We start from the raw sequence: 26,841 nt of genomic DNA on the forward strand, positions 1-26,841 counted from the left end.
ACGACCAAGATATGGTTTCTACACCTTAAAATATGCCCTATGCCCCTTAGTAGTCAACCCCTCCCCACCCACCTTTTCTCTGTCCCTACAGTTTTGCCTTTTCTAAAATGTCCTACAAATAGAATTATACAGGACACAGCCTTTGAATCTGGCTTCTTTTAGCAGAAGAGAAAGATGAATCATTGAGATTCATTCATGTTGTATATATCAGAAGTTTGTTCCTTTTTATTGATGAGTGGTATTTCCTTGTATGAATGTACCACAGTTCATTCATTCTCCAGTTGAAGGACATTTGGATAACTTCTAGTTTTTGGCAATCACAAATAAACCCACTACAAACATTCATATACAGGTGTTTGTGTGCATGTAGGTTTTCATTTCATTTGGATAAGTATGTTAGATGACTTTTGAACAAAGACCTGAAAGAAATATGAAAATAAGCTATGAAGATAGCTGAGGATATTTTTACATATTCACCATATTGCTATTTAGACAAATGAATAGGTTTGTGTGGCAAAACTGGTCTGTTTGGGTCATTTTTCTTATGTGCGTTATTTGGAGAATGGGGGGGTAAGAATGAAGGAGACCATTGGTTGGTTCATTCATTTGTTTGTTCACTCATTGATCCATTCAACAAACATTAAAAAAAATAAAAGCCACAGTCCACAGTCTGTGACCCAAAGGAAGCCTGAGACCCTTGGATCCACACCAAGGACTAAATTTAGTCAGTTTATCTGACATAATTTCCCTTATGAGTTTCCTGAAAGTTAGGGTAAGAGAAGAGTTAGTGAGTTTGGGGTTATTGTCATTGAAATGGACAATGGAAGCTTAAGCATTTTTCAGAGTTTTTATCTCCCTGGAGGCTCCAGGGACCCCTCCAGAGGCCCTGTTGAGAAGTGATACTCATTCGCTCATGAGGTTGTCCATGTGAGACTGCAAGGTCTCCAGAAAGACATATTCAAGGGAAGGCTCTATCTGGATGAGGGGCCAGTGGATAAGACTATGCCCTCCTAGGATTCAGGAGCCTTGTAAAAAAAAAAATAACAGGAAATAACCTGTGAACTTCTTTGTTTCAGGTGATGCAACTGTGAAAAAGAAACCTGCCCCCAAGACACCTCCGAAGGCAGGTAATTGGTCACAGCAACATTTGTGGGCAAGGGAGTCATCTGTCATGAGGGGTTTACCCTTTGCTCTGCTAGACTGACCACTGGGGATGTGGTCCCACCCGCTCCCCGATTCAAGCTGTGCATTATTCAGGCTGAATTTTCCCCAAGAGTCTCTGTTCACCTTGGTCCCCCACCCTCTTCCACTACTTGCCTTTTCTCCTGCTTCCCTGGTATGGACAGCATCACACGATACTTTCCCATCCCTTCTGTGAAATCCTGCTCACCTCTGTGTCCTCCAGTCTGTCCCTTACGGAGATAATCCACTTTGTGCTATTCTCATGCTCTGCTCTGTATGTCCCTGTTATAGGAAGCCCTGTCTGTTTTCCATGAAAAGACATTTGAGGATTTGAACCATACTGAGCCTGTCAGCCAGGGTGACCTGGAGGTTAGAAGGCAAGATGCTCTGTAATTAATAAAGGAGTAAGGTCACAGATTCAAAAAATTAGGGTAAGGCACAAATTCCAGAACAACCAACAAACGGAGAATCATGCCTTATAAATTGTGTGGGTCACTTCTGAGGGAATCAGGATCAAGAGACCAACAAACCTAGCAGGTCCGTCAGCCCAGGTGTCTGAAGCAGTGGTCATTGCTCCGTCTTACCCTGAAGGTTCCGGAAGGTGAGAGAGGAGCAACAGACCAATGTGGCTGGCAGCGTCGAATGAGATTAGACTGTCTGAGGCTCCCTCCTCCTCGGAGCTCACTCTCTCCCTTGTCCTCCCCCAGCCGTGCCCCCGCAGATCATCCAGTTTCCTGAGGACCAAAAGGTGCGCGCAGGAGAGCCTGTGGAGCTGTTTGGTAAAGTGACCGGCGCCCAGCCCATCACCTGCACCTGGATGAAGTTCCGAAAGCAGGTCAGTAACAGAGGGCAGTGGCCCGAGAACAACCCGCACAAGCTGCAGAGCAGTTCTGGGCCGAAAGGGATGAGAAATGCTGTGACGAAGGGCAGCGTCACTCTTCATCACAAGGGCCTGAGAAGTGGGAGAGCCCCTCACACCCCTGTCACCCACCCACCACATCTGAGCTCTTAATGACCTTTTCTTCTACATCTAGCAAGAATGCCTGTTTTATAGACAATTTGTGTGATAGAGAAGAGTATGAAGGGAAAAAACAGAAACCACCTATGGCCCTCACCTGATTTTGGTATCTCTGTCTAGAATTCTACTCGGAGTCAGGAAAATCGAACCAGGGACCTAAATGACCTCTCAGACTCTTGAGCTTTCTGTGATTCTGTGCCAGCTCACTGAACCCTATCTGTGGCAACCACTTAAACTTACCACGTGCTGGAGAGATAAAAGTGCACCTGAGTATTTGAGTAGATAAATTGTACGTTAAACAGAATTTTGGCTTACTGACCCAGAAATCTAACTTCCATTTATAAAAACAGTCCTACGGGGAAATGTTTGAATTTCCAAACAACCAGTTCCTTTTAGAGAAACTTGGGGAGCCTGGCCATTTTTCTGATCGCACGTTGGTAGTGTGTGCCCATGTGCCTGATCAGCAGGGGCCCCAGCTCTCAGGCTGGCCCTGGATCAGGAACTCTACAGAAGGTGTGATGACTTCTTCTGAGCCCTCTGTTGCTCTATTTCCAACCCATTCAAATTGTCCTGAGGCCCAGAGGTGGGAGGCTAGTACTGGGGAAGAAGGAAGGGTTGGACTCAAAAGATGAAGAAGAGAAGCTGGCCTTATCCCAAAGCATGTTTGCTTGGGTTTTGTCTGGGCTAGTGGTATCTGAAGTAAGATGGAATCTCAACCCTCTTCAGAGACATTTAGCCAAGTCCCGGCTCCATCCAACAGAACTTTCTGTAGTGATGTAATTGTACTATGTCTGTTATCCAGTAGAGTAGCCACTAACCACATGTGGCTATTGAACACGTGAAGTGTGACTAGTGCAACTGAGGAACTGAATTTTACACTTCAATTAATTAAAAATTGTTATAACAGCTTTGTTGAGATATAATTCACACACCATAAAATTCATCCTTTTAAAGTGTACATATATTCACAAGGTTGGGCAACCAGAACATTTTTATCACCTCGAAAAGAAACCCCAGACCCATTAGTAGTCATTTCTCCCCTTCCCCCAGACCCTGGCAATCTCTAACCTGCTTTCTGTCTCTTTGGATTTGCCTATTCTGGGCATTTCATATAAATGGAATCATACAATATGTGTTCTTTTGTGTCTGGGTTTTTTCACTTAGCGTTATGTTTTCAGGGCACATCCATGATGTACCATGAACCAATATTTTATTCCTTTTTTATGGCCAAATAATATTCCATTTTCTGGATGTACCACATTTTGTTTATCTGTTCATCTGTTGATGGACATTTGGATTATTTGCCACTCAACTAAAATTTGAATAGCCACATCTGGCTGGTGACTGTGGTATTTGACAGCACAGAAGAGGTCAGAACCCACTGGGTGGGCTTTGTAAGTGACTTTGATCAAATGTGTTCTCCCACCATCCCATCCCAGAGCAGTGGAGGGGGCTGGACTGTACCCCGTTTCCGGTCTGGAGCAGAGAGTGACAGCTCATTCCCGACCACCAGACCCTGCTCAGCACCCTCCCTGCTTGTCCCAGATCTGGACCCTGTCAGGGCAGCTTGGCTCTGGATGCAGGAGAGGGGGAAGCTCAGAGTCCAGACCTTAGGGGGTCTTCCCTGCTTAGGGAGAAGCTCAGGGTCCAGCCAAGACCAGCCCCACGCAGCTCGGGCAGCTGTATCCACATCCCCAGGGGCGAGGAGTGTGGGTCGGAGCCCCCTTCCTTTCTGGCTCAAGTCTCCAGTGCCTGCCCCACTCTCTGTCCCAGATCCAGGAGAGTGAGCACATCAAGGTGGAGAACAGTGAGAATGGCAGCAAGCTCACCATCCGGGCTGCACGCCAGGAGCACTGTGGCTGCTACACTCTGCTGGTGGAGAACAGGCTGGGCAGCAGGCAGGCCCAGGTCAACCTCACCGTTGTGGGTGAGTCTGGGGACGGGGTGTAGGGAAGGCGGGATGATGGACTTCCAGGCCTCATCTCCCGGGGCCACTCCTTCAGCACGCGTTCCCTCTGCCCACAGGCTCCGTTTCTCCATGCTCTCCCACTCCCTGCTCTCACACTGTTGCTGCCCTTCATGCTTGTTGAGAATCCCAGACCTTGCACACACAGCGTTTTCCTCTTCCTATGAATCCCCTCCCGGTTTCCCTTTCTAGCCAGACTCTGAGCTCTACCACTCCAGCTCTCTCCAGCTAGCCCCTATGACCCCTTCTCCCCCTGGTCCACTGCCTGCCCCCAACCCCAGTCCCCTTGCAAACCCTCACCTTGAATCAGTGCTGCCTTTCAACTTCACTGCCGCTCTGCCTGAGTTTGGGGCACGGCAGAGAGACCACATCCATCTGCAGCCTCAGTGCTGGGCTCTGTCAATGTCTAGGCTCAGCCAAGGCATCAGTGCTGGTCAGTGCCCTCTCCCACACCCTGAGATAGCCATTCCTCAAGACCCCCCCTACCCTGCAGGCCTCTCTGAGAAATAGGAGGCATCAGGCATGAACTTACTTAGCTTGGTGGTCCCACACCTGCAGGCGTCTATCTGTCCCCGTGCTGACTCCACCCTCCAGGCTCTGGGTGTTTCCCACCTTTCTCCTGTGCTCCGGACCCCAGGCTCTTGAGGGCTCCAACACCCCCCACCCCCATTCTCTTCAACTTCTCCCCAATTTCTCCCATAAATGTTGCCAGGACTCTCCCATCTTCGCCATGCGCACAGGCACGCATAACTCCTGCAGTATCTCATCTCACTCTGGCCACCCTAGCATCTTTCTCCTGCTCTCTCTTCACGACCAAACCCTCTGAAAGAGCCAGTCTCTCCTCTGAGTCTCCTTCTTCACCTCCCTGGCAACAATCTTCAACTCCCTATAGCCTCACCCCCAGGACCCATTAGTCTTCTGGGACTACCCTTCTGAGGTCACCTTGCCCTCCTAATCCCCGATCCACTCCCTTTTTCTTATCTCCTACATCCCAGGATTGAGTTCACAGTCTGTCTCCAGACTGATTGTCAAGGTCACTTTTTCCTCTCCATCTCAATCACTGTGTTTTTCATGCCCTGGTCAACTCTCTCCTGAAATATCAAACTAGCTTCCTAACTGGCCTCCCACTGTCCGTCATGCTCAGCCCACTGCCCCCCAACGTGGCAGGCGTTCAGGACAGCGAATGAGCAGCAGATGGATAGCAGGCTGGGCCTAGAGCACTTGTGGGCCTTCATACGTGGTGCACACGAAAGCCGTTCACCTGGTGTTCTTTTTTTTTTTTTTAACATCTTTATTGGAGTATAATTGCTTTACAATGGTGTGTTAGTTTCTGCTGTATAACAAAGTGAATCAGCTACACATATACATATACATATGTCCCCAAATCTCTTCCCTCTTGCGTCTCCCTCCCACCCTCCCTATCCCACCCCCCTAGGTGGTCACAAAGCACCGAGCTGATCTCCCTGTGCTATGCAGCTGCTTCCCACTAGCCATCATCGGTTTTACATTTGGTAGTGTATATATGTCCATGCCACTCTCTCACTTTGTCTCAGCTTACCCTTCCCCCTCCCCGTGTCCTCAAGTCCATCCTCTAGTAGGTCTGTGTCTTTATTCCCGTCCTGCCTCTAGGTTCTTCATGCATGACCTTTTTTTTTTTTTTTTAGATTCCATAAATATGTGTTAGCATACGGTATTTGTTTTTCTCTTTCTGACTTACTTCACTCTGTATGACAGACTCTAGGTCCATCCACCTCACCACAAATAACTCAATTTCATTTCTTTTTATGGCTGAGTAATATTCCATTGTATATATGTGCCACATCTTCTTTATCCATTCATCTGTCAGTGGACACTTAGGTTGCTTCCATGTCCTGGCTATTGTAAATAGAGCTGCAGTGAACATTGTGGTACATGACTCTTTTTATATTATGGTTTTCTCAGGGTATATGCCCAGTAGTGGGACTGCTGGGTCGTATGGTAGTTCTATTTTTAGTTTTGTTTTTTGTTTTAATTTTATTTATTTATGGCTGTGTTGGGTCTTCGTTTCTGTGCGAGGGCTTTCTCTAGTTGCGGCAAGTGGGGGCCACTCTTCATCGCGGTGCGCAGGCCTCTCACTATCGCGGCCTCTCTTGTTGCGGAGCACAGGCTCCAGACGCGCAGGCTCAGCAATTGTGGCTCACGGGCCTAGTCGCTCCGCAGCATGTGGGATCTTCCCAGACCGGGGCTCGAACCCGTGTCCCCCTCATTGGCAGGCAGATTCTCAACCACTGTGCCACCAGGGAAGCCCTATTTTTAGTTTTTTAAGGAACCTCCATACTGTTCTCCATAGTAGCTGTATCAATTTACATTCCTACCAACAGTGCAAGAGGGGTCCCTTTTCTCCACACCCTCTCCAGCATTTGTTGTTTGTAGATTTTTTGATGATGGCCATTCTGACCGGTGTGAGATGATATCTCATTGTAGTTTTGATTTGCATTTCTCTAATGATTAATGATGTTGAGCATCCTTTCATGTGTGTGTTGGCAATCTGTACATCTTCTTTGGAGAAATGTCTATTTAGGTCTTCTACCCATTTTTGGATTTCACCTGGTGTTCTTTGATCTGATCCCCTTTCTTTAGTTTCCTTAGGTCAGGAGTTTTATGTCTGGGAAGGCCAGTGGACCAGAGGCTCAGGGAACAGGTTTCTCATCTATAAAAGACAGGAGAGACCCTTGACCCCCTCGCTCTCTCTGTGGTGACTCCGGATGCTTATTTTAATTGTCCCCTCCTGGAGTCAGGAACACTTTGCGAGCGGGGGATTGGTGCTAGTGATCCAGTTCGCCTTTCCACTTAGACCGGAACCTGAAGTATTGATTTGGTGCCACGCCCCCACGTGTCAGCTGGCAGCGGTTTCCAGTTTTCCTTGGTGTTCTCTCTCATCTGCTCCTGCTGGGGGAACTTTAGGGTCAAGTCCATGGAACTGCTTTTCTGCGACCAGTGCCCCCTGCCCCCATGCTCCCCACGGTGCCACCCGCTCCCCTCCCCCATCACCACCACACGGGCTGCAGTTGTGGCCTTTTATGGTTGAGTTTCTCATTCTCCTCGGCCAGTGCTGACAGGGCCATTGGCGTGGCTGTCCGCCAGCTGGCAGGAGCAGCATGTTAAATGCCGTCCTGGGAGGGGAATGGAATGGAGGGGAAGGGCTTTCTGTCTGCTTCCCCCTTGGAGAGCTAAGAATAGAATTGCTCAATAAAATGAGGACTCACGTTGATGGATACAGCAAATCCACATTCATTCAGAGCCTGTGGATTTAGAATCAGTCCAAAGTAAATCTGGATTAAGCCCAGGTTTACCTGCATGTCTCTAGGGACATCTGTGTATTATCTGATCAGGGTTGATTAAGTAGATGTAAAATGTAAATGAGATGAAACAGGAATTGTTTGGCCTACTCCAGACAGTTTCAAGCACTTTGGAAGCACCCGTTTGTAAGCCAGCTAAATAAGGCCAGTTTAGCACAACTTCTACTAATCAGCGGTAAACGTCTCTTCTTGTATGTTTTTTAAAGTACCCCTTTCTTTTCAGATAGTCTATGACTCCTATTTTTTTAAATGATGATAAAAATTAGCCTTTCCCTGGGCTTCCCTTGTGGTGCAGTGGTTAAGAACCCACCTACCAACGCAGGGAACACAGGTTCGAGCCCTGGTCCGGGAAGATCCCACATGCTGCGGAGCAACTAAGCCCGTGTGCCACAACTACTGAGCCTGTGCTCTAGAGCCCGCGGGCCACAACTACTGAGCCCGCACGCCACAACTACTGAAGCCCATGTGCCTAGAGCCCATGCTCCGCAACAAGAGAAGCTACTGCAATGGGAAGTCCGCGCACAGCAACGAAGACCCAACACAGCCAAAAATAAAAACATAAATGCATAAATTCATTTAAAAAAATTAGCCTTCCCTTCAGTTACTTTAAATGAGTGATGTTTAGCTATTTTGAAGGCTTATTATTATTATTATATGTTAAAAGGCAGTGCAGAATTTGTGATGCACAGAGGGCCTCTGCCCATGAGTGGGCCTCCAGCCTCAGCCTCGGAAGGGTGAGGGAGGGGCCTCTCGGGCAGGAGAGAGCAGCTGGACCCAGATGAAGTCCTTCATGCGACTTGTCCAACACAAGAAAAACAGGCCACTCTGCATATCTTTAAAGGAGAGAAACAAAGCAGAGAGAATCCCAGATACCCAGTAATCCCCCAATACTATCTGAGCTTGGAACTTGCATGATTTTTAAGGGCAGGAGATTTCTCATCGTAATGCTTGGCTTGGGCTTAAGCAAGATGCATTCTTGATCTTATTCAGCCTGATAGCTGGGAAAATAACAGGCCCCTGGAGTGAGGGTTCAGAGACCTTTTAGAATCTCCTTTTGGCTCTGTCACTGGCCAGCTGGGTATTCTTGGTAAGCAAAGTGCCTTGCCTAATCCCGAAGGGCCCGGATTACCCAGGTAGATAACCTGGGGGCCCTTGCAGCCCCGCCGTTCTCTGAAAGCTGCAGGTGGCTGCTGAGGTGCGAGTGAAGGGAGGCCCAGGTGGGGTTAGGCACAGTCACAGACCATCTTCAGACACACAGGCACGCAGAGGCTGCCAGCGCAGTTGCTCCAGAGAAGCAGCAGAGATGAGATCCTCCGTTTTCCCAGGAGTGAGAACATTTGCTGAAGAGAAAATCCTGGAACTGGTGCCATCGGAGCCCCTTCCTTTAGACTCAGCATTTCCCATTCTGCTAGTCGAGTCTCCAGGGAGCCATGAAAGAATTCCAAGGAAGCATGGGGCTCGGGGCCCCAGACACTGAGCCCGCCTGGCCTTTGCCAGGCCATGCCCAGGCCTCCCTCCCAGACTGAGTGCGTCTGTTTCTTTGGCCTGGAGAACAGGCTGTTCTGAGGACGTCTGTTCTGTCCTGAGGGTTTTCGTCCCCAGCTCATCCAGCCTCCATGTGGAGCTCCGTAGGTTGGAAAGAACAGAAAGCATCAGGCTCAGCCCGTGGCTCCAAGGGCAGGCATGCGGGTGGGGACTCCTAATCTCCTATGACTTCAGACTTGCATCTGTTCCGAACTCCTTAATATGGCATCAAATTCCTTGAAAGCATTGAGGTTTCACTTTGAACTAAAGCCACCCTCCCCAAACTTCACATCTTCTCTCATGCTGCAGGCAGTGACATATATCCTGTGTCAGTTCTCTCTCTTTTAGCTAAGAGACTAAATTTGGAACAGGGTAGGGGATTAATAGTACCTTTTCCAAAATACCCATTTCTCAAAGTTTTCTTTTCTTGACCAAAGCAGGAGGGGAGAATATCAGTCAGTGGAGTGTTATCTGTATTCGTCATCTCAAACTACAGGACATTAAACGTGTCCAGTCAGAAGTTTTCCAAGCATTTCCTTTGAGGGAGGGAGGCAGGGAGTCTGTCTTTCATCTTTCTTTAGGCCTTTTTACTTCCTTAGCTGGGTCTTGAGAGGACTTGAACCACTTGCCTGTAAGAGAGTCTAGAGTAATAAACATCTTAGCCAACACCAGAGATATTTCTAAAAAGACCAATATATCTTTGAGAACAAACAGTTTTTTCTAACAGAACATACTGAACAACCAGTGAAAGTGGTTCCATCATAGGAGGCCTCCAGAGTGACTGCCACCGGTGGGGAGTGGCTGTCACGGTCCCAGAGTCATTCCAGGGCGAGTCAACCCAGGCTGGGGTGGCAGGGTATGGTTGGCTTCCGGGCAGTGCGTTCTTGGCTGGATGTAGAAGCAGCAGGGCTTGTGGGAGGGGAGAAAATGAATATGTATGTGTATATGTATATGTGGATGTGGATGTGTGTATAGGTATATATGTATGTGTTTGTGTGTGTATATGTATGTATGTATAGGTGTATGTGTATGCATATTTATGTGTATGTGTTTGTATATGTATACATGGACACACACACACAGGCAGAATGTTCTTTTTCTTCTCAATATTCTTAAGTCATTTGCAGGGATTTTCTTTGGCCTTCCTACCTTGCTGAGGGGTAGGAGAGTAGGAATCAAGTACTTTACCTGGGTTTGCTTATTTGATGCTTGCAAAACCCCTAAGAGGTAGATATATATTAACCCCATTTTCCAAATGAAAAAGACAAACTTGTCCTGGAAGTTAAGGAATTAGCTGGAATTCACATAGCTTATAAATTCACAGAGCATAAAACATGGCTTTTAATTGCTAGTTTGGGGAGCTCTAGGACTCAGATTGTCTTGGAGGGGATGAAGGCTTAGTGAACACTGGTATCTGTAACTAAACCAACCACCTACAGAGGCTAAATCTGAAAAATAGAATTCTGTTCAGATGAGCACCTGCCAAAAATCAACAAAACTAAAGAACCTCATTAATGAACACACTGACTACCGTGATTTGCCTTGAAGTCGGCAGTGTTACTGGTTCTTAGCATTACTGGTCTGAATGGGAAGGCAGCCAGCCAAATGGGCCTCTCCTAGTTTGTGTCCTCAGCTCATTTTCTGGCCCTCAGTCAGGGATGATTGTGATTTGCTACTGTGGTTCGCTTTGAAATTCTCTATCTCATTTTATAGCAGTCCTAGGAGGATGACAGAGAGAGGGTAGGAGTAATTTTTTATATATTATAAAGTTAGAAATAAACTTCTGCAATAATGATGACAGTAAAGGCTAGTCAAACAAGACGCTTTTCTAAGAACATCTCACAACAACCTTGTGATCCAGTGCTATGATCATGCACATTTTACAGAGGAGGAAACTGTGGCACAGAGAGCTTAGCAAGTAATGAATGAAGACAGAGCTGTATTCAAACCCAGTGTGTGACTTCAGATCTCACTGTGCTGTACTGACTCTCAGCGGGGCAGGTGTTTCCCAGGTCCCAGAGAAAGTGGAGACTGACCCCTGGTTATGTCACAGGTCACTGACCTCAGGCCTGAAGGAGACACACACACACACACACACACACACACACACACACACATTGAACTCCTCTCAAAGCATATTTTTGATGGGAAGCAGTCCACGCCTCCTGGGCAGCTTCCTAGGTCTGTTTACACTGAGAAATATGTTTATGACTTGGGCAAAGCACAGGAAACCATGACGTGTAGACTGGAAACTAGCCAAAGAGAGGTTTTTTTCTGAGCAAATCGGTATTTGTGGGGCTTTCCATATAGGCAGGTGTGTACATAGGTGCAACCGTGTGGATGAGGGAAGGAGAGCCAGGACCAGGGATCGCAGCTCCTGTTCTCCAGGCTTCTCCCTCATGACAGAGCAAATTAAAGAACTTCTCTCCCTGCAGTCCTGCAGAGTTGGGTGATGTTGTGCTTCTGTCTCCGCAGACAAGCCGGACCCCCCGGCCGGCACGCCTTGTGCCTCTGACATTCGGAGCTCCTCGCTGACCCTGTCCTGGTACGGCTCCTCGTACGATGGGGGCAGCGCTGTACAGTCCTACAGCGTCGAGATCTGGGACTCGGCAGACAAGAAGTGGAAGGAACTAGCCACATGCCGCAGCACCTCTTTCAACATCCAGGACCTGCTGCCTGACCGAGAGTATAAGTTCCGTGTGCGCGCGATCAACGTCTATGGAACCAGTGAGCCGAGCCAGGAGTCTGAACTCACAGTGGTGGGAGAGAAACCTGAGGGTAGGCTGCCTTCCTTTCATTACTGGCTTGAGATAAATGTGCATGACTTACCTTGTGTGTGTAGAAGCCTGAACTGAGACGGGTACAAGGGAACTGACAAGACATCACTGATGACTGGCAGAGTCTTTTGGGATCTTGATTTCCAGTGTTGGGATGCTGATCTATATTCTAAAAGAGGTACCTATGATCCTTCAAAAAATATTGAACCACCAGTTCTGGTACACTCCCACCAGGGGCGATGGTGTCTTAATCAGGAGCACAGTCCTGGAAAGCGGGAGCTCAGGTAGACCTACAGTTTCAACGTCTTGCCCTACCCACTCATCCAGCTCCCTCCTCTCTTGCACTCATATTTGAGGGTGAACTCAGTGTCAGGGAAGACCGATAAGATTGGGAGCATAAAATCTAACAAGGAGGACAGCTAACTATAATGAGATGGGCTGCATCCTATTAGACCAGTATAAACAAATTGCAGAGACACAGCAGAAAGCATGAATAATTTTGCCATGAAGGTTGGGCAAGACTTCCTAGACGTAATACTTATGCTGAGTCTTGGAAAAAGGAATAGGATTCCAAGAGGTAGGGCAGATTGGGAGAGGCATTCCTCGCAGAGGAAACAGCGTGAGCAAAGGTACAAAGTGGTAGAAATGCATGGCATTTTGAGACTCTTGTGTGTGGCCAGGGCATATGCTGTGTGAGATAGAACAGGAGGAAGCAACACAAAAAGGACAGTGTGGGTAAAATTGTGAGTTCATCAAAGGTTTTCAGGCAGGGGCTTGATGCAATTAGATCTGTTTTTTTAGAAAGAGAGTTAGAGGAAGACTAGACCTTTGCAACTCAAGGGGTGGTCTGGACCACTAGTCTTGGGATCCTGGGAGCTTGTTAGAAATGCAGACTCTCTGCACCCCACTTCCCTAGTCCCTTCTGAACCTTCATTTTAACATTATCCACCCTCACCCCGCCATGGATTCATATACACTTGAAAGTTCGAGAAGCACTGGAGTGGACTAGGGGGGTGAGATTGGAGTCAGTGAAATACCAGTTGAGCCTCTGTGGTGTAGTCCGGGAGAGGTATAGTAAGGGCTCCTTAGGAGGTGGAATTGACCATTCCTGATGACTTTTGGGGCAGAGAATTCAAGGGAAAAGTTAGAAGAGTCTAAGATTACTCCCAGGTCCCAGCTTGGGCAACTAAAGACAAGTTCAAGAGCCATTTAGAGGTTGATTATTATGATTCATGGTGGCTAACATATATTAAACACTTGCTGTATGCTAACCATACATTAAGCACTTTACGTGCATTATGTCACGCATCTAACTCAACGAAGTAGATACTGTTATTACCCCCACTTTACAGATAGGGGAACTGAGGTTTAGAGGGGTGAAGCTACTTGCCCAAGGTCACAGAGCTTGGAAATGGTGTGTTGAAGCTTGAAATCAGAGCTTGGAAATGGTGTGTTGAAGCTTGAACTCAGAGCTGTCTGAGCCTGAGCCTGAGCTCCGTTGGTTAAACTAATGGAGGAGGCCAGGCTGCCTCCCAGTGACTTGGAGATTAGATAGCAGGGAGTTCAGAGAAGGTGGAAGTTCTGGTTTCAGTCCTGTTGAGTTGAGGTGTCTGAGGGATATCCATGGGGAGGGGTCTTCAGACTGTTGGATGGTTGAATCCAGAGCTCAGGAGAAAGGTTTAAGCTCGAGCTACAGGTTTGGAGGGGGGTCTTCACTATTTAATTGGTAATTGAAGCCATGGGCACGGAGAGGGGGGTAAAGAAAGTCTACACTGATACAGAAATGAAGGAGCCTGCATGACCAGGAGAAAGGACTGAGAGGGGAGAGAACCAAGGGGAGGCTGGAGCTGTGTTGCAGAAACATGGAAGCAGCGAGTGGCAAAGAGGAAAGAGATGAGGATGCAAGAAGATCTTTGGATTCAGCCCTTTGATAAGCTGTGATCTTTGAGAGCAAAGTCCATAGTGTTTCCACAGGGTGGAAAATGGTTGGCCTGGGGCTAAGGAATAAATGGAAGAAGGAGAGGCCAGGAGTATGGAATGTTACTTCAAGAAGTTTCACGTGAAGAGAAGAAAACGAGTGCTGTGAATTTAAGATGGAGGCAAGGCTGGGGGCAGGGAGGAAGGTGGAGGGAAAACAAGTGAAAGACTTCTAGGAGAAAAGAGAGCTGTAAGATGTGAGATAGAGAGAAGACTAAAGGACCAGGAGCTGGACAGGGCGCAGGTCCTGAAATCACCATATAGCCAGAGGCATCAGACGTATGGAAACTGTCATTACAGTTTGATACCCCTCTTTAGTTTCAAAATTTAGGCATAAAACAGATATTAAACTTTCCTTTCAAATTAAATGAGGGCTCCAGAAAGAAAGTTTGGAGGTTGCCAGTGGGAAACACACCAAATTTACAATTTTGCCTGTGCAGCCCTGTCTTGGGGGCCTTTGCCCAGTGAGCCCTAGAGATCCCCAGAGGGCAGGTCTCTCTGAGAGCCACAGTGTGCTGTGGCGGCGTGGATCGTGGAGCCCGGCCCGAGAGAGCCCTGCCAGACCTCTTTGCAGTTTCATGGGGCTCCTGCCCACTAGCCGCTCACAAATGTCTCCGGGAGAAAGAGTGACAAAACTGCCATCGGCCGCCCTTTGACATGAGCAGAACGGGGAGCAGACTGGTTAGAGTGGGCGGGCCAGGAGAAGCAGCCAGGTTCCAGTCTGCATGTTTTTAGCATATTACTTTGTCCAAGAAGATGACTCCCAGCTCCTTAGAAAAGTGATAGAAAAGGGGTAACATGGCAGTGAGATGTGCATTATCTGCAAGGGAAAACTTCCAGGTCTTTTAGGGCATATACCAGGAGAGACTGTAGAATACCTGTTGAGCCCCACACAGAGGACCAGAGGCCACAGGAGCTGCGCGTGTGGCTCTTAGGAGGCCAGGACAGCAGCTTCCAGGGCTGTGAGGACGGTCTATGGGGAGGAGGGGCTGGGACCACTTGGCTCCAGGCAGGTGGCCTTTCCCTTCTTGCCTGAGGCCAGCTGAACCCCCTTCTGTGGTCCTCAGATTCTCTTCCTGGGGCCCATCCTGGCTGGGAGCAGACAAAGGGAAATGTTGAAATTGCCTGCAATCCAGAGGAGGGGTCCAGGCTACCCAGGGCTTCCAGGCTGGAAGATGCTCCCACCCCCAGGTCCAGCTGGCTTGTCCCTGGTCAGGGGGTGGGAAGGGGCAGAACAGCACAGAGCATCCTCTGAGGGGCAGAGGATGAAGGGGGGGATGGGAGGGTGAGGGTAAGGGGGTGTGGCTTCCAAGTGAAGCTCTCTGTGGACGGCTCAGAAGCCTGTCAGTTATAGCCTGGGTTGATCATCTCTCTCCTCTTTAAAAGTGCAATGGCTCTCAGAGAAGTTGAGGGTGTGTGTGTGTGTGCACATGTGTAGAAGAGGGATGTGATTATAGTAGATCATTTCTGTGAGCCCGTGGGGTCTGGTGGTCATAAAAAGGCCGTGCCAATTAAGCATCCCCCTGCTAAGCGCAGCTAATGTTGGCTCTCACCTTCCCCACCGCTACCACGGCCCTTCCTGCCTCTGCCTCAGCAACTTCCGTTTTTGGCTTCATCCGGACCTCTCAGTTCCATCCCCGCCCTCACTCTGCTTTCACTCACTGAGTGTGTCCGGTGCCCCTCCTGTGTTCCAGGTGCTGCCGGGGCGCTAGGGATACAGTGGAGGACACAGCGTAGCATGTAGGTCTCCACCCAGCTCTGTGGCCTCCTTATGCCAGAGACCCCCCCCCCTCAGACTAGGACCCCTAACCTGACAGCTCCCCTCCTCGTCTTCCCAAACCTGAGTAAACGAGCACCTCCCCTTCCCCCTCCCACCCAACGCAGCTGCTCTCTCCCATCCCAACCAGGTCTGGATCTCCACTCCCACCATACTCAGCTCTAACTCTGAAATCCACTCCGTCCTTGCTCCTAATCCTAATTTGTTCTAGTCTATATAGTTGTTAGCAAACAGCTGTGATAGAGGCTGCTTGCAGAGTAGGGTAGCGATGCAGAGCCCCTAGAGAAGCAGCGGAGATCAACCGCTCACCCTGAGCTGCCGCGGCTGCTCTCCCCGGGGCGCGGGCGCCCTCTAGTGCCCGCTGGGCGCACAGCAGCCCTCCGCCGTGCGAAGGGACCGCTCTGTCCAGGGAGCTGGCTAGACACGTGCCACGTGAGGGCCAGAGCGCTCAGCCGGTCCTCCCTGAAACACCACTCCAGGGGGATGGTGTCATCTGCCTGCAGAAATATCTTGGAACCATCTTCCAAATAGTTCTTCCACTTAACTCTTGGATCTCACAGCTCTTTCTGGGTGGATTTTTTAAAAAGTATTTCGTTGAAGTCCCTTCTACTGCAATTTAGCTCCTTCCTGAATGGAAAGATGGACACCACGTGGCCACCTCTCTCATTACTACCCCTTTATGCTCAGAAAGCCTGGCTAATTGAATTGTGGTCTTTCCCCCACACCTCTGGGATTCCTCCTCTCATGGCCATTTCCCTGCCAAATAGAGTAGAGACAGGACGAGAAGGAAAAGGAGGAAGGGAAATGTCTCAGCCTGGAGCCTTGGTCTGAGTTCCACACAGAGGAAGGGTTGCTGTGTGACAGTGAGCCAGAGGCGGGGGCCTGGGTTCCCTGAGATTGAGCTGGACCCCACAGCCATGGTACCAGGAAAGCACTCTGCATCTTGACTGCTAAGGAGAGAGGCAGGAGGTGAGGGTAGGTGTGGTATTTGAGACGAGGGCAAGAAGGCTAGCTCCATTTCTAACTGGTGTCAGAGAGATGGGGAGAGGCCAGTTCTAGAACTGCATGCTCTTTCAGGGCCACCTGGAAGATGCCTCCGGGAAACAGGTCATTGGAAAGCCCCTCATGGGCTCACAGCCCTGCTGCGGCTCCTTCACGAGGAGAGGACAGACAGTTCCTCCTAGAGATTCCAGGCCAGGAAAGCCTGTCTCTCTGTACTCTCTCATCCTGCTGCTCATTCTACACCAGGATCTGTGGCATGGGGACAAAAAGGTCAGGACAGGTCAAACCCCTGTCTCAGCGAGGGCACCACGGATCAGGACGATGGGGCCTCCCTGACACTAAATGTGGTTATTATCATTAATATTTTGTCTCTAAGGCCCCATCCAGTGACTGGCATCCACAAGTGCTCAGTTAATGATTGTTGAATTGACTTGAATCTCTTGCTTTCCTTAAAGCCCTGTTTGAAATACCATTGTTAAACTAACCTAAACATCTCTTGAACCTATTTATCGTTCTTATGGTGGCTCTTGAGATGTGATTTCCAGGTGCCTACAGCCTTCCTCCTATGTGAGGTATAGCGCTAAATTGTTCTCCCACGTTATAGTATTCATTAGTTGGTGAAAGTTCGTAACCCTAATCTCACCCTTGCCTATTGTGATTTTTTTGTTTTTTATCATGTCTGCTTTAGGCTTCTTTCCCAACCAGAGAGGCCTAATCTTCTCTGATTGTCTTCACATGGCAGCTCTTCCTTTCCATGGCCCATACCTCCTCCAGCTCCACTGAGACTTTCTCAGTGCCAACAGCCAGGGTTCTAGGATCACATGACCCCAGGCCCTACCAAGGGCAAAGTAATAATACCTGTTGGCGGCCGGTGCACACGTCCCCAATGACAGCATTCTGTTGGCCAGAGCAGTTGGTTAAGGAACAGGGCTCCTGCTTTTGGTTCTAACTAGATACCCTAGGATTTGTCATGCTGAAAGTCTGAATGATTCAATTCTCCCTGAACACATGACTCCATTACTACCTTCCAGGTGTGTTGCTCTCAAGTACATTTTGGTCATCCATGAATTTGACAGTGTCACTCTCAACTCTCAAATCTGTGATTTAGAAGACTCGACCAGTTATACTCGCATCCCAACAGTATCTGTGAACCCCACCACTAATCTGAGAGTCCCCAACGATCTTATCCTTTTTTATTTTTCCATGGCATTTTCCTTTCTGTGACAAATATTCCTCCCAATCCCACTTGTGTTGGTTTTTTAAAACTAAACTTCATCAACAGCATTTTAAGAACTCTATAAACAAATCATAGCCTCTCCTGTTCCCGGTCACATGCTTACAAACTCTCTCAAAACTCTTTTCCAGCAAGGGGTACTTATCTTGCATGGGAACTGTGTGACTTCTCTCAGGTTGCCTGCTTAGGTTTCAGTAATTTGTTCTGCCCTCAGCCTAACAGAGAGGCTCACTGTCTACAGTTTCAAGCTGCACCTGGTCCCCGACCCACACCTTCATCGCCAGCATTCCACTTGCGAAGCACACAGAGCTGGGCCCGCCCCCACACAAGCCATCCTTGCTGGGCAGTGTCTGACCAACCCCTCCGCCCCGTCTGCTCTGACCTTCCTTCCATCTGCCGTCCCTTTCCTGTCCTCAGTCTTGCTCTGCTGGGAGCTTCAGCAAATCACACCCTTTCCCCCAGTTGTTCACACACACACATACACACACACCACACACTTTAGAAATCCTTGGCCTCCCTCTCTGGCTTCCTCAGGTCTTTCTACCTCTTCAGGAAGCCTCCCTTGGTTCCCACTGTCAGACGGGACACAGCCCACATCACGGCTGAGCAGCACCTAGCACATCACAAAGCGTGGCATCCAGGGCTAGCCAAGGACCCGAGAAACCACCCAGAAATACAGTGCTTTCCTTTTACAGATGAGGAAACTGAGGTCCAGGAAGGGAAAGGCACTTGGCTAAGGTCAAGAAGCCACAGTGGCTCTTTAGGGACTAATTATGCCAAAGCAAAGGAAAGCCTGGACTTCTGAAGTGGGTGTGTTTCTCTGGCCACCAGCCTGTCCCCTCATGACCCCCCACCCACTGCTGAAACATCTGTGTGAACGGCCAGGGTGGGCTGCTCCCGTCCCTCCTTGCCATACCCGTAAACACCCACTGGCTTCCTGCATGACGTCACCCACCTCCTCGCTGTGTTCCATCATTTCCTTTAAGACGCAACTCAAGGGCTCCTTCTTCCTAGACTAATTGCTCTGACTTTATACTTGCCCCACTTGTGTCACCTTCCTCCATTGTCTACTCAGTTTGTACTGGGATATCATGTGCTTGATTACATAACACTCGTAATGGATATTTCAAGGATATGTGTTTTTTCCTCTCCAACGAAATTATATATAAGCTCCAAGAAAGGAGCAGAGATCATGCCATCTGTATTTTGTTTTGTACACCCATGATCACTGGCAAAATAACTGGTACCTAGCTGGAATTCCAGAAGAAGTTCTCAGCAAATGGATAAATGGATTTGACACTAGTAGCAATTATAAGCTGCTGACTTTTGAGCCGTAGCAGAAAGGGACTGTTGTAGTTATGTGTAGGTTCTGAAAGTCAGAGAGACTAGAAAAGATGTGAAGAAGGGCATGTCTAGGGGGCCTCAAGGCTAGAGGGGAGTGGATGGAGGGGAGAGCTGGCAGAGGAGGGGCTGGGTGGGGTGAGGAGGCCAGCGCCTGCCGGTGGATACGTGGCCCTGTTGCAGCGTGGACCCACTGACCCCCTGGTGATGCCCAGAGCTCTGGGCTTGGTGGTCTTGTGCCGGGGGAGGCTGAAGTCTGACAGGGCCCCCGGCATGCTTTGCTCTCGGTGGGCCTTCATTAGTAATCGCCCGCGCCCTCTCTCCCCCTAGAGCCGAAGGATGAAGTGGAGGTGTCAGATGATGGTGAGTGCTCGCCCCCGTCCTCGGGAAGACTCGAGGGGTGGAGGGGGATGAGTGAGGGGTCTGATGGCTCACACTCACCCCGACCCCCACCCTGCAGATGAAAAGGAGCCCGAGGTCGATTACCGGACCGTCACGGTCAATACTGACCAGAAAGTGTCTGACTTCTACGACATCGAAGAGAGAATAGGATCGTAAGTGGAGTGGGAAGCACCCTTCCGGAGCCCAGGGTGAGGGTGGCGCAGGCCCCGAGGTTAAGTTCCCTGCTTCCTCTTCCTGTCCTTCCCTGGGTTCTGCCAACTCCCCAGACTGAGGTTCCCGCAGAACCGGGAGGGCTTGACCTGTCGGCACCCGTGAAAGCATCACCCGGCCAGGACTCTCTTAGGAGCTGCTGTGCCCCGGGCTCCCTCCGCAAGCTTGAGCAGGCCCGTCCTCCTCTGCAATCCACCCCGCACATGGGACATAACCCAGGGCAGCGGGTCTGGCCCGGCCCGTCTTTAGGATCCCTTCCCTTTGATCCGTGCTCGACGTTCAGCAGTTCTAGCTCTAGTGCTTCAGGAGAACGCGGCCCCTCGACGTGCACCTCCTGTCATCACCCCTCGCTTTGTGAACTCAGTCCACAGTCTCTGCTCAGGCTCTTCCCTGGGCTGCGGAGACACCAATGGACTCAGACCGCAAGCCTGGGCTCTCGGCACAGCCAGGCTGTGCCCACCAGCAGCGGCACCCAGAGCTGCCTGTCGCCCACTGACTCTCCCTGGAGGAGGAGGGGAGGTGGAAGAGAGAGGAATGGGGCTCAGCTCTTATTTCCGGAGGGTTTCTGTCCAATAAAGGAATGACACCAACCTCATCACAGTCCTGAAGAACGAGGACCCTGCGCTGGGGCGGGAGTGGTGTCGGCGGAATGCCACCACCGCCGTCCCCACGGTGGGAAGCAGGGGCCTTGCTAGGCTGTCTCCAGGGCCCCGGTACTGGAAAGGCGTGGAAGGCAGGCAACCACTCAGAAATTCTCGGTACTTGGGGAGGACTTCCCCAACCTGACGTCACGGGTCCTTTCGCGGGGGAAAGGGAAAGAAGTCCGTCGCCAAGATTGAGGCCTCAGCCCAAGGAGGTGACAGTCCTAAAAGAACAGCAAGAGTGGACAGAGTTAGGGCAGGGTTGCGGGGCCAGACCCGGGCTGACACTCACAAGTGATGGAGAGTCGGTTTGTCAACGTCAGCAGTGCGCTTCACTGACCTAGAGCAGGGACTGGCAAACTTTTTCTGTAAAGGGCCAGATAATGGATATTTAGGGTTTGTGGGCCATTTGGTTTATGTTGCAATGACTGCTCTGCTACTGAAACCCAGAAGCAGCCACAGACGATCTGGGGACAAACGGGCATGGCTGTTTTCCAGTAAAACTTTATTTAGAAAAAGAGGGAGGCCAGATGGGTCCCACAGTTCATCACTTGCCAATCCCAATTCAGTGGAAAGCTGGGCTAAGTTGCTTTTTCTCTCCTCCTTTCACTCACAGTGGGAAATTTGGACAGGTCTTTCGACTTGTAGAAAAGAAAACTGGAAAAATCTGGGCAGGGAAATTCTTCAAGGCATATTCAGCAAAAGAGAAAGAGAACATCCGGCAGGAGATCAGCATCATGAACTGCCTCCACCACCCCAAGCTGGTCCAGTGTGTGGACGCCTTCGAGGAGAAGGCCAACATCGTCATGGTCCTGGAAATGTGAGTGTCCTGCCGCGGGGCGGCCCAGGCGCCATGGGCCTGGGATCCCCTTGTGTGACTCCCCCACTGTCCCGCCACCACCCTCCGCCCCAAGATGGAGAGCACCGTGGGCCAGGGGGTGATGTGCACGACACTCAGCAGCCCGTACGGCCGGGTGCCGACCGCTGGGAACAGTCCGTCTGTGCCTGGTGCTGGCCCTGACCCACTGCCCACCAGCCGCCTCTGCTCATCTCCAGAACACACTGGCAGGTCTTTGAGGACCGCTGCCCCCTTCTCACCCTCACCTCCCTGTGAAAGGCTCAAGGCTACCCCTCGGCTCCTTGGTTTCATTCAGGGCATTCTGACCTAGAGGTGGCTTTAGAGCAGAAGAGGGGGGACAGGGCAACTTCCCGACCAGCCTGTGAGAGAGAAGGGGGCCCAGGGCTGGGAGCTCAGAATGCAGGAGTGTAAGCCTCGCTCCCGTCCTCCTGCTCTGCTCTGTGTGCCCCTGGCCCATGCTGGTTTGTTCTCTCTTGACCTCTCACTCACCAAAGAGCAGCGCTTTCTGAGCTGGGCTGCACAGAGGCAGGGGGATGACCAGATGACGTCCAGCCAAGGCTTTCCTGGACTCCATTGTTTCTTCGAGTCCCAGTCCTCCACCTCTCTCCCCTCTGAGTGCTGGTCTGCATGTGCACAAACACACACACACACACACACACACACACACAAACATACATACACACACAAACACATAAACATACATACATGCACAAACACACACACACATATACATACAAACACACACACACACACACATACAAACATACTGGAGTCAGTAAGCCAGATATGCTCCGTAGTGTGTATTTTTTAAGCATTTCTTTTCCTTTTTTAATGTGAATTTTAAAAGTATATGATACAATCATATCAAAAAATATAAGAAAATACACAATGAGAAGTCCCATTCCTACCCCTGTCTCCCATCTACCCTGTTCCTACCCTGCTTCAGCACCACTGGTAACTAATTTTCTTGGTTTTGTCTGTGTCCTTCCAAAGTTTCTTTATGAAAATGCAAGCATATATTATTTACATATATATTATTCATATTCATATATGAATAATATATATATATGTAATGTATGTATATATACACATACTTCCCACCTTTTAACCCAAAGACAAGTTTCACTCAATATTCTATACTTGGCTTCTTTCCATTCAACAGTGTATCTTGGAGGGAGGCCCACATCAGTAGCCAGGGGGGCTTCCTCACTCTCCCTGCTCCCTGGGATCTCAGCGCATGCATAGACCACAGGTTATTCGTCTTCTTTTGATAGGGGTTTGGATGGTTTCCAGGCTTTGGCTTTTGCAAAAAAGCAGTGTTTATAACCTTGTACATACAGCTTTACACTCATGCCTGTGTACATCTGTAGGGTAAATTCCCAGAAGCGTGGGAGTGCTGGATCAAAGGGGATGTGCATTTGAAAGCTTTAGCAATATTCTGAAATTGCCCTCAGCATCCTTGAACTGTTCATCCCGGGCTTCAGGGATCTCAGTCCTTCGGAGAGGACTCTGTCAACATCTCGGTGTTCTTTCCTGGGAAAGGTGAAGCCAGTGAGGCATCCCCAGTTTGAGGAGTGACTCCCCTCACTCCGTGAACCTTTGCTGTGTTTCCTTTCAGTTTGTGTTCCTCAGGAAAGGCAATCGTGGTTAAGAGACAGACTTGAGTCTGAGAAACCTCACTTCAATCCCTGCTCTGCCTCTTGTTGATGACCTTGAATAAGTTGCCCAACTGTGCCAATCATTAGTTTTATTACCTGTAAAAGGAGGCTATAGACCATCTCGTGTATAATGTGGGAATTAGATGGAATAACATGTGTCAGGCACAGGCTGTATAATTGAGAGTTATTCTTAGGAGTATGATGCATTGACTTTTTCTGTATCCTGGTCTTTTTTCCACTTAAAATTATTTTGTGAGCATTTTAACACCCAACTGGTTGTGTGGAACAAATCCTACTATTCAGGAAACCTGGGGTCAGCTTCTATTACTGTCGAGCTGTGATTTTGTAATTATTAAATCCTTTCAGCGAGGAGAGGTATTTGGATTAGAGTCCCTTTTGGTTCTAAAATTCTGCAGTTCTGTGGAACTTTTACACAGATTCAAAGAAAATCTTCCTTCGTCTCTTAGAATCAGTTTTCAGCCCCGAATTCAAACTTCCCTCCCCACTTCTAGGAAAGATTTAACCCATGTCCATGGCCTCACTCATTATACCCTCACAATAGCCCTGTGGGCTGCAGCCTTTCACATTTATTGTAGAACAGGTTGCTTGGTCCAGGCAGCATGGGCGTGTGGGGACATGTGAAGAAATGTCTTATCTTTGGAAGTTAAACCTTGAGCAAGTTCGTGAGAAGGTGCAGGAGCAGGTAGGAGGCAGCCAAGCCTGGGCGAGGCTGGGCAGCAGCACCAGTGGGCAGAATACCATACTTAGCTTGGAATTGGGAGTTGGCAAGCTGGATGGAAAATGTTGGGAGAAAACGTACGAGGGCTTCAGCTGGTCTGGCTTTCATCCCTCCACCCCACGCCTCCCCCGTGGACAGGAGTGAGTCTTACATTCACAGATGCCAGATGATTCTCCTGCACTTGGGGTAAGGAGCTTGCCCCTTGATAGGAACTCGACCAAAGAAGAAGGAGCAGATTCATACTCAATCTGTACTTCCCTTCCAGCTTAAACAGACCTGGCCACTGAGAAGGCAAAGGTTGGCTTTCAGCAGTACGATTTGCTCTTCTCCTTGTTTGATGGAGAAACAGATTAAGAGAAGGACAATCCCTGGTGATACAGAAAAATGAAAATGTATTGCAGGGTCCCAGCCTTCAGATCAGCCGCCTCAGATACAGTGAGAGACCAGAATTAATGTGTCTTCAGCCTTTCTGACCTCCGATTATGGGACAAGCCCCTATCGTTGTAGCAGTGTTGCTCTGATACAGGAGTTCCTTCAGGCTCCGGGCCTGGAGTCAGGGCTGGTCCTTTTGGGACATTCCAAGTGCTGGTGGGCCCCTGAGCACTGAAGCAGATGTGCAGCTTAAGCTGAGTCATCCATTGCCCATCTCACCTTCATGCTGCCATTGGCAAAACTGATCAAAGAATAAGCGGCTAGCTGCCATGAGACAAGGAGGAGAGGGTCTGGGTTTGGAGGCCCCTGAAGTGTCATCCTTCTGGCTGCCACTGAGGGCTGGCCAATGTCTACAGTTGGGGGATAAATTCGATCCCTTGGAATAAGGTAGGTATTCATTCATTCATTCACTCACTCATCACTGTTAATTTATTAAGCACACATTTCCTCCGCCCAATCTTGGCCTATGGCTTTATCCGATCTCTGTGGGTGGCAGCTTCTTTCCACCCACAGTCTTGAGCGTTTTGAAAAGAAACCTGTATAGAACCATTAATCCTCTTTATGTAACCCCTTCCATCCTCAAAAATGGGCCACAAGGACAGTTTTCAAAATACATTAAATAAATTTGAATAGGTTTGAACCTATTTGCACCTCTACTAAATAGGTTACCTCTAGAAATGCAGCAGTAATTATCTCCACGGCTCAGATTTCCACCACTCATTGCCTCAGACGTTCCCAAGGACACTGTAAAAAATGATTTCTTGCTTTTTCAGAATATTTTAAATTTAAAACCAAACATTTTGGGGTACCTTTGTTCCAGATATTGCCAGGTAAAAACAAGGTTCTAGAGGTAAGCCGGACCTTTTCCAGACATGTTCACAAACAACTTTAAGACAAGGCAGACTTGATGGGAAAAGTGCAGAGATGAGACTGTGGGAACCCAGGGAGGGAAAGATCATATGATGAAACTGGGAGTGATTTCTCAGAGGACATGAATTTCAGCTGGCTTCCCAGGGGTGGTAACTGAGTAAGCCAATATTTCTCAAACTTGTCTGATCTTAAGAATGACCTGGGGTACTCATTAAAAATATGGATCACAACCCTTCCAAGATTTTCTAAATTAGAATCTGCAGGGGAGAAGCTTGGGAGTCTGTATTTTCAACAAGAGCCCCCACTGGTTCTTTAAAAAAAAAAAAAAGATAATTAACATTATTGAGCACTTACTATGTGCCAGGCACTTTTCTAAGCACTTTACCTGTATTAATTCACTCAATCTTCACAGCAACCCTGTGAGATAGTGCTGTTTTTATCTGCATCTTACAGATGAGGAAATTGGGGCTCAGAGATGTTAAGAATGGCCTGAAACCTAGGAACCTAGGAATGGAGATTAGAGTTTGACCTAGAGCCTGGGTGGAGGGCAACAGAAATGAAGGGCTTGAGGACAGAGGCGCCACCTGCTGGCCACACAAGGACCTCCTTCTCGGTTGGTTCTAAAGCATTGGTTCCAGCGCCCCCCAGCGGCCGCTGGCCCAGACTGACCTTTACCCGCTCAGCCCTCCCAGAAGTCTTTGTCCTGTGGTGATGGAGACCCACAGAGGTTTCCGTGTGCTGGGCCCCATGGTGCGTCCTTGTCTGTCTCTCCCTGTCAGTAACAAGATCCACTTGGCCCGCAGCAGGTTGTCAGATGATAATTAACGTGTGCTGAGCACCCACTGTGTGTCAGGCATGATGCTTTACAAAAGTTCCTTCATTCCTAACTACTATGATGTAGGGACAGATGAGGAAACTGGGGCTCAGAAAGGTTAAGTAACTTGCCCAAGCCACAGAGACAGGATTCAAACTCAGCTCTTTCCCATCTTTGTGATGACTCCCTTAGAAGAGGGAAGCCCCTTGGAAGAGAACAGGCTCAGAAGGAAGCCCACTCAACCTTGTTCAGCTGGTGGATCTACAGGCCATTGTAAAAAAAGAACTTACTGATGTCTGGATGCTACATAAGTTACCAAGGGGATGCTTTAAGGTTTCTGAGCAGCGAGCAAGGAAGGTGGGTTCGGAGGGCAGGGAGAGGGGAACAGAGAGACTCCATGTGACTCAGCATTTGCACTGAAGGGAAATATGCCGGCTGGCCAATCCTTAGAAAAGACGCCCACTGCAGGCCCCAGAACCACCATGGCCAGGATCCAAAGTCTATCCAGGCAGGAAGGATGTACTACACTCCCAGCCTGGGCCAGGGAGCAGGCGAGGCAAGTTAGTTATGGCTGGAAGGAGTAAACTGATGTTATAGGCCTAGCCAGAGGAAGCAAATCGATCACAACTGTAAGTATAATAGGTTACAGCCAATGAATTTTACAAAATGTGCTGATGCTCCGGATTATTGAAGATATTTTTCTGTTTCTGGCTATGCAAAACAAATGCTTACGGGTACTGTGAGTTTTTAAACTTCAATTCTTTATGACTAAAAGACATGGCTGGAGAACAGGATAATCCCTCACATCTATAGTCATTTGGGGGAAAGAGGCTGCCTGGCAGTTACCCTTTTTGCTTAGGAGATCATTCTAGATCTCTCAGTTCATGGCCACCTCTGAAACTGCCTAGCCTAGATGCTTCCCTGAACCCCTCCAAAGCTTAGTGGGCACAGGCAGGGTCCCCCAAGCAGGAAACCAGGAGGCCCAGGCCGTCCTCACACAGTGGGAGACTGGGACCAGCATAACGGGGCAGTGGTCTGGAACTCGGGAAGCTGCAGAAAATGCCTGGTACCCCCATACAC

The 26,841-nt window shown here is 49.1% G+C and overlaps 1 protein-coding gene across 6 annotated transcripts in view; it reads left to right on the top strand.

The window, feature by feature from the left end:
* Positions 1-26,841, top strand: part of MYLK (myosin light chain kinase) — a 267,670-nt gene that overhangs the window by 215,789 nt on the left and 25,040 nt on the right. For all 6 annotated transcript variants that reach the window (XM_059920960.1, XM_059920958.1, XM_059920959.1 and 3 more), the window contains 7 exons: positions 1,077-1,127; positions 1,890-2,017; positions 3,974-4,127; positions 11,504-11,806; positions 19,467-19,499; positions 19,597-19,690; positions 21,006-21,209. In XM_059920960.1, coding sequence (XP_059776943.1) covers positions 1,077-1,127; positions 1,890-2,017; positions 3,974-4,127; positions 11,504-11,806; positions 19,467-19,499; positions 19,597-19,690; positions 21,006-21,209 — 967 coding nt within the window. The remainder of the gene's footprint in view (positions 1-1,076; positions 1,128-1,889; positions 2,018-3,973; positions 4,128-11,503; positions 11,807-19,466; positions 19,500-19,596; positions 19,691-21,005; positions 21,210-26,841) is intronic.

The sequence above is a fragment of the Balaenoptera ricei genome, chromosome 4 (assembly GCF_028023285.1).
Source record: "Balaenoptera ricei isolate mBalRic1 chromosome 4, mBalRic1.hap2, whole genome shotgun sequence".
NCBI classification, from domain to species: Eukaryota; Metazoa; Chordata; class Mammalia; order Artiodactyla; family Balaenopteridae; genus Balaenoptera; species Balaenoptera ricei.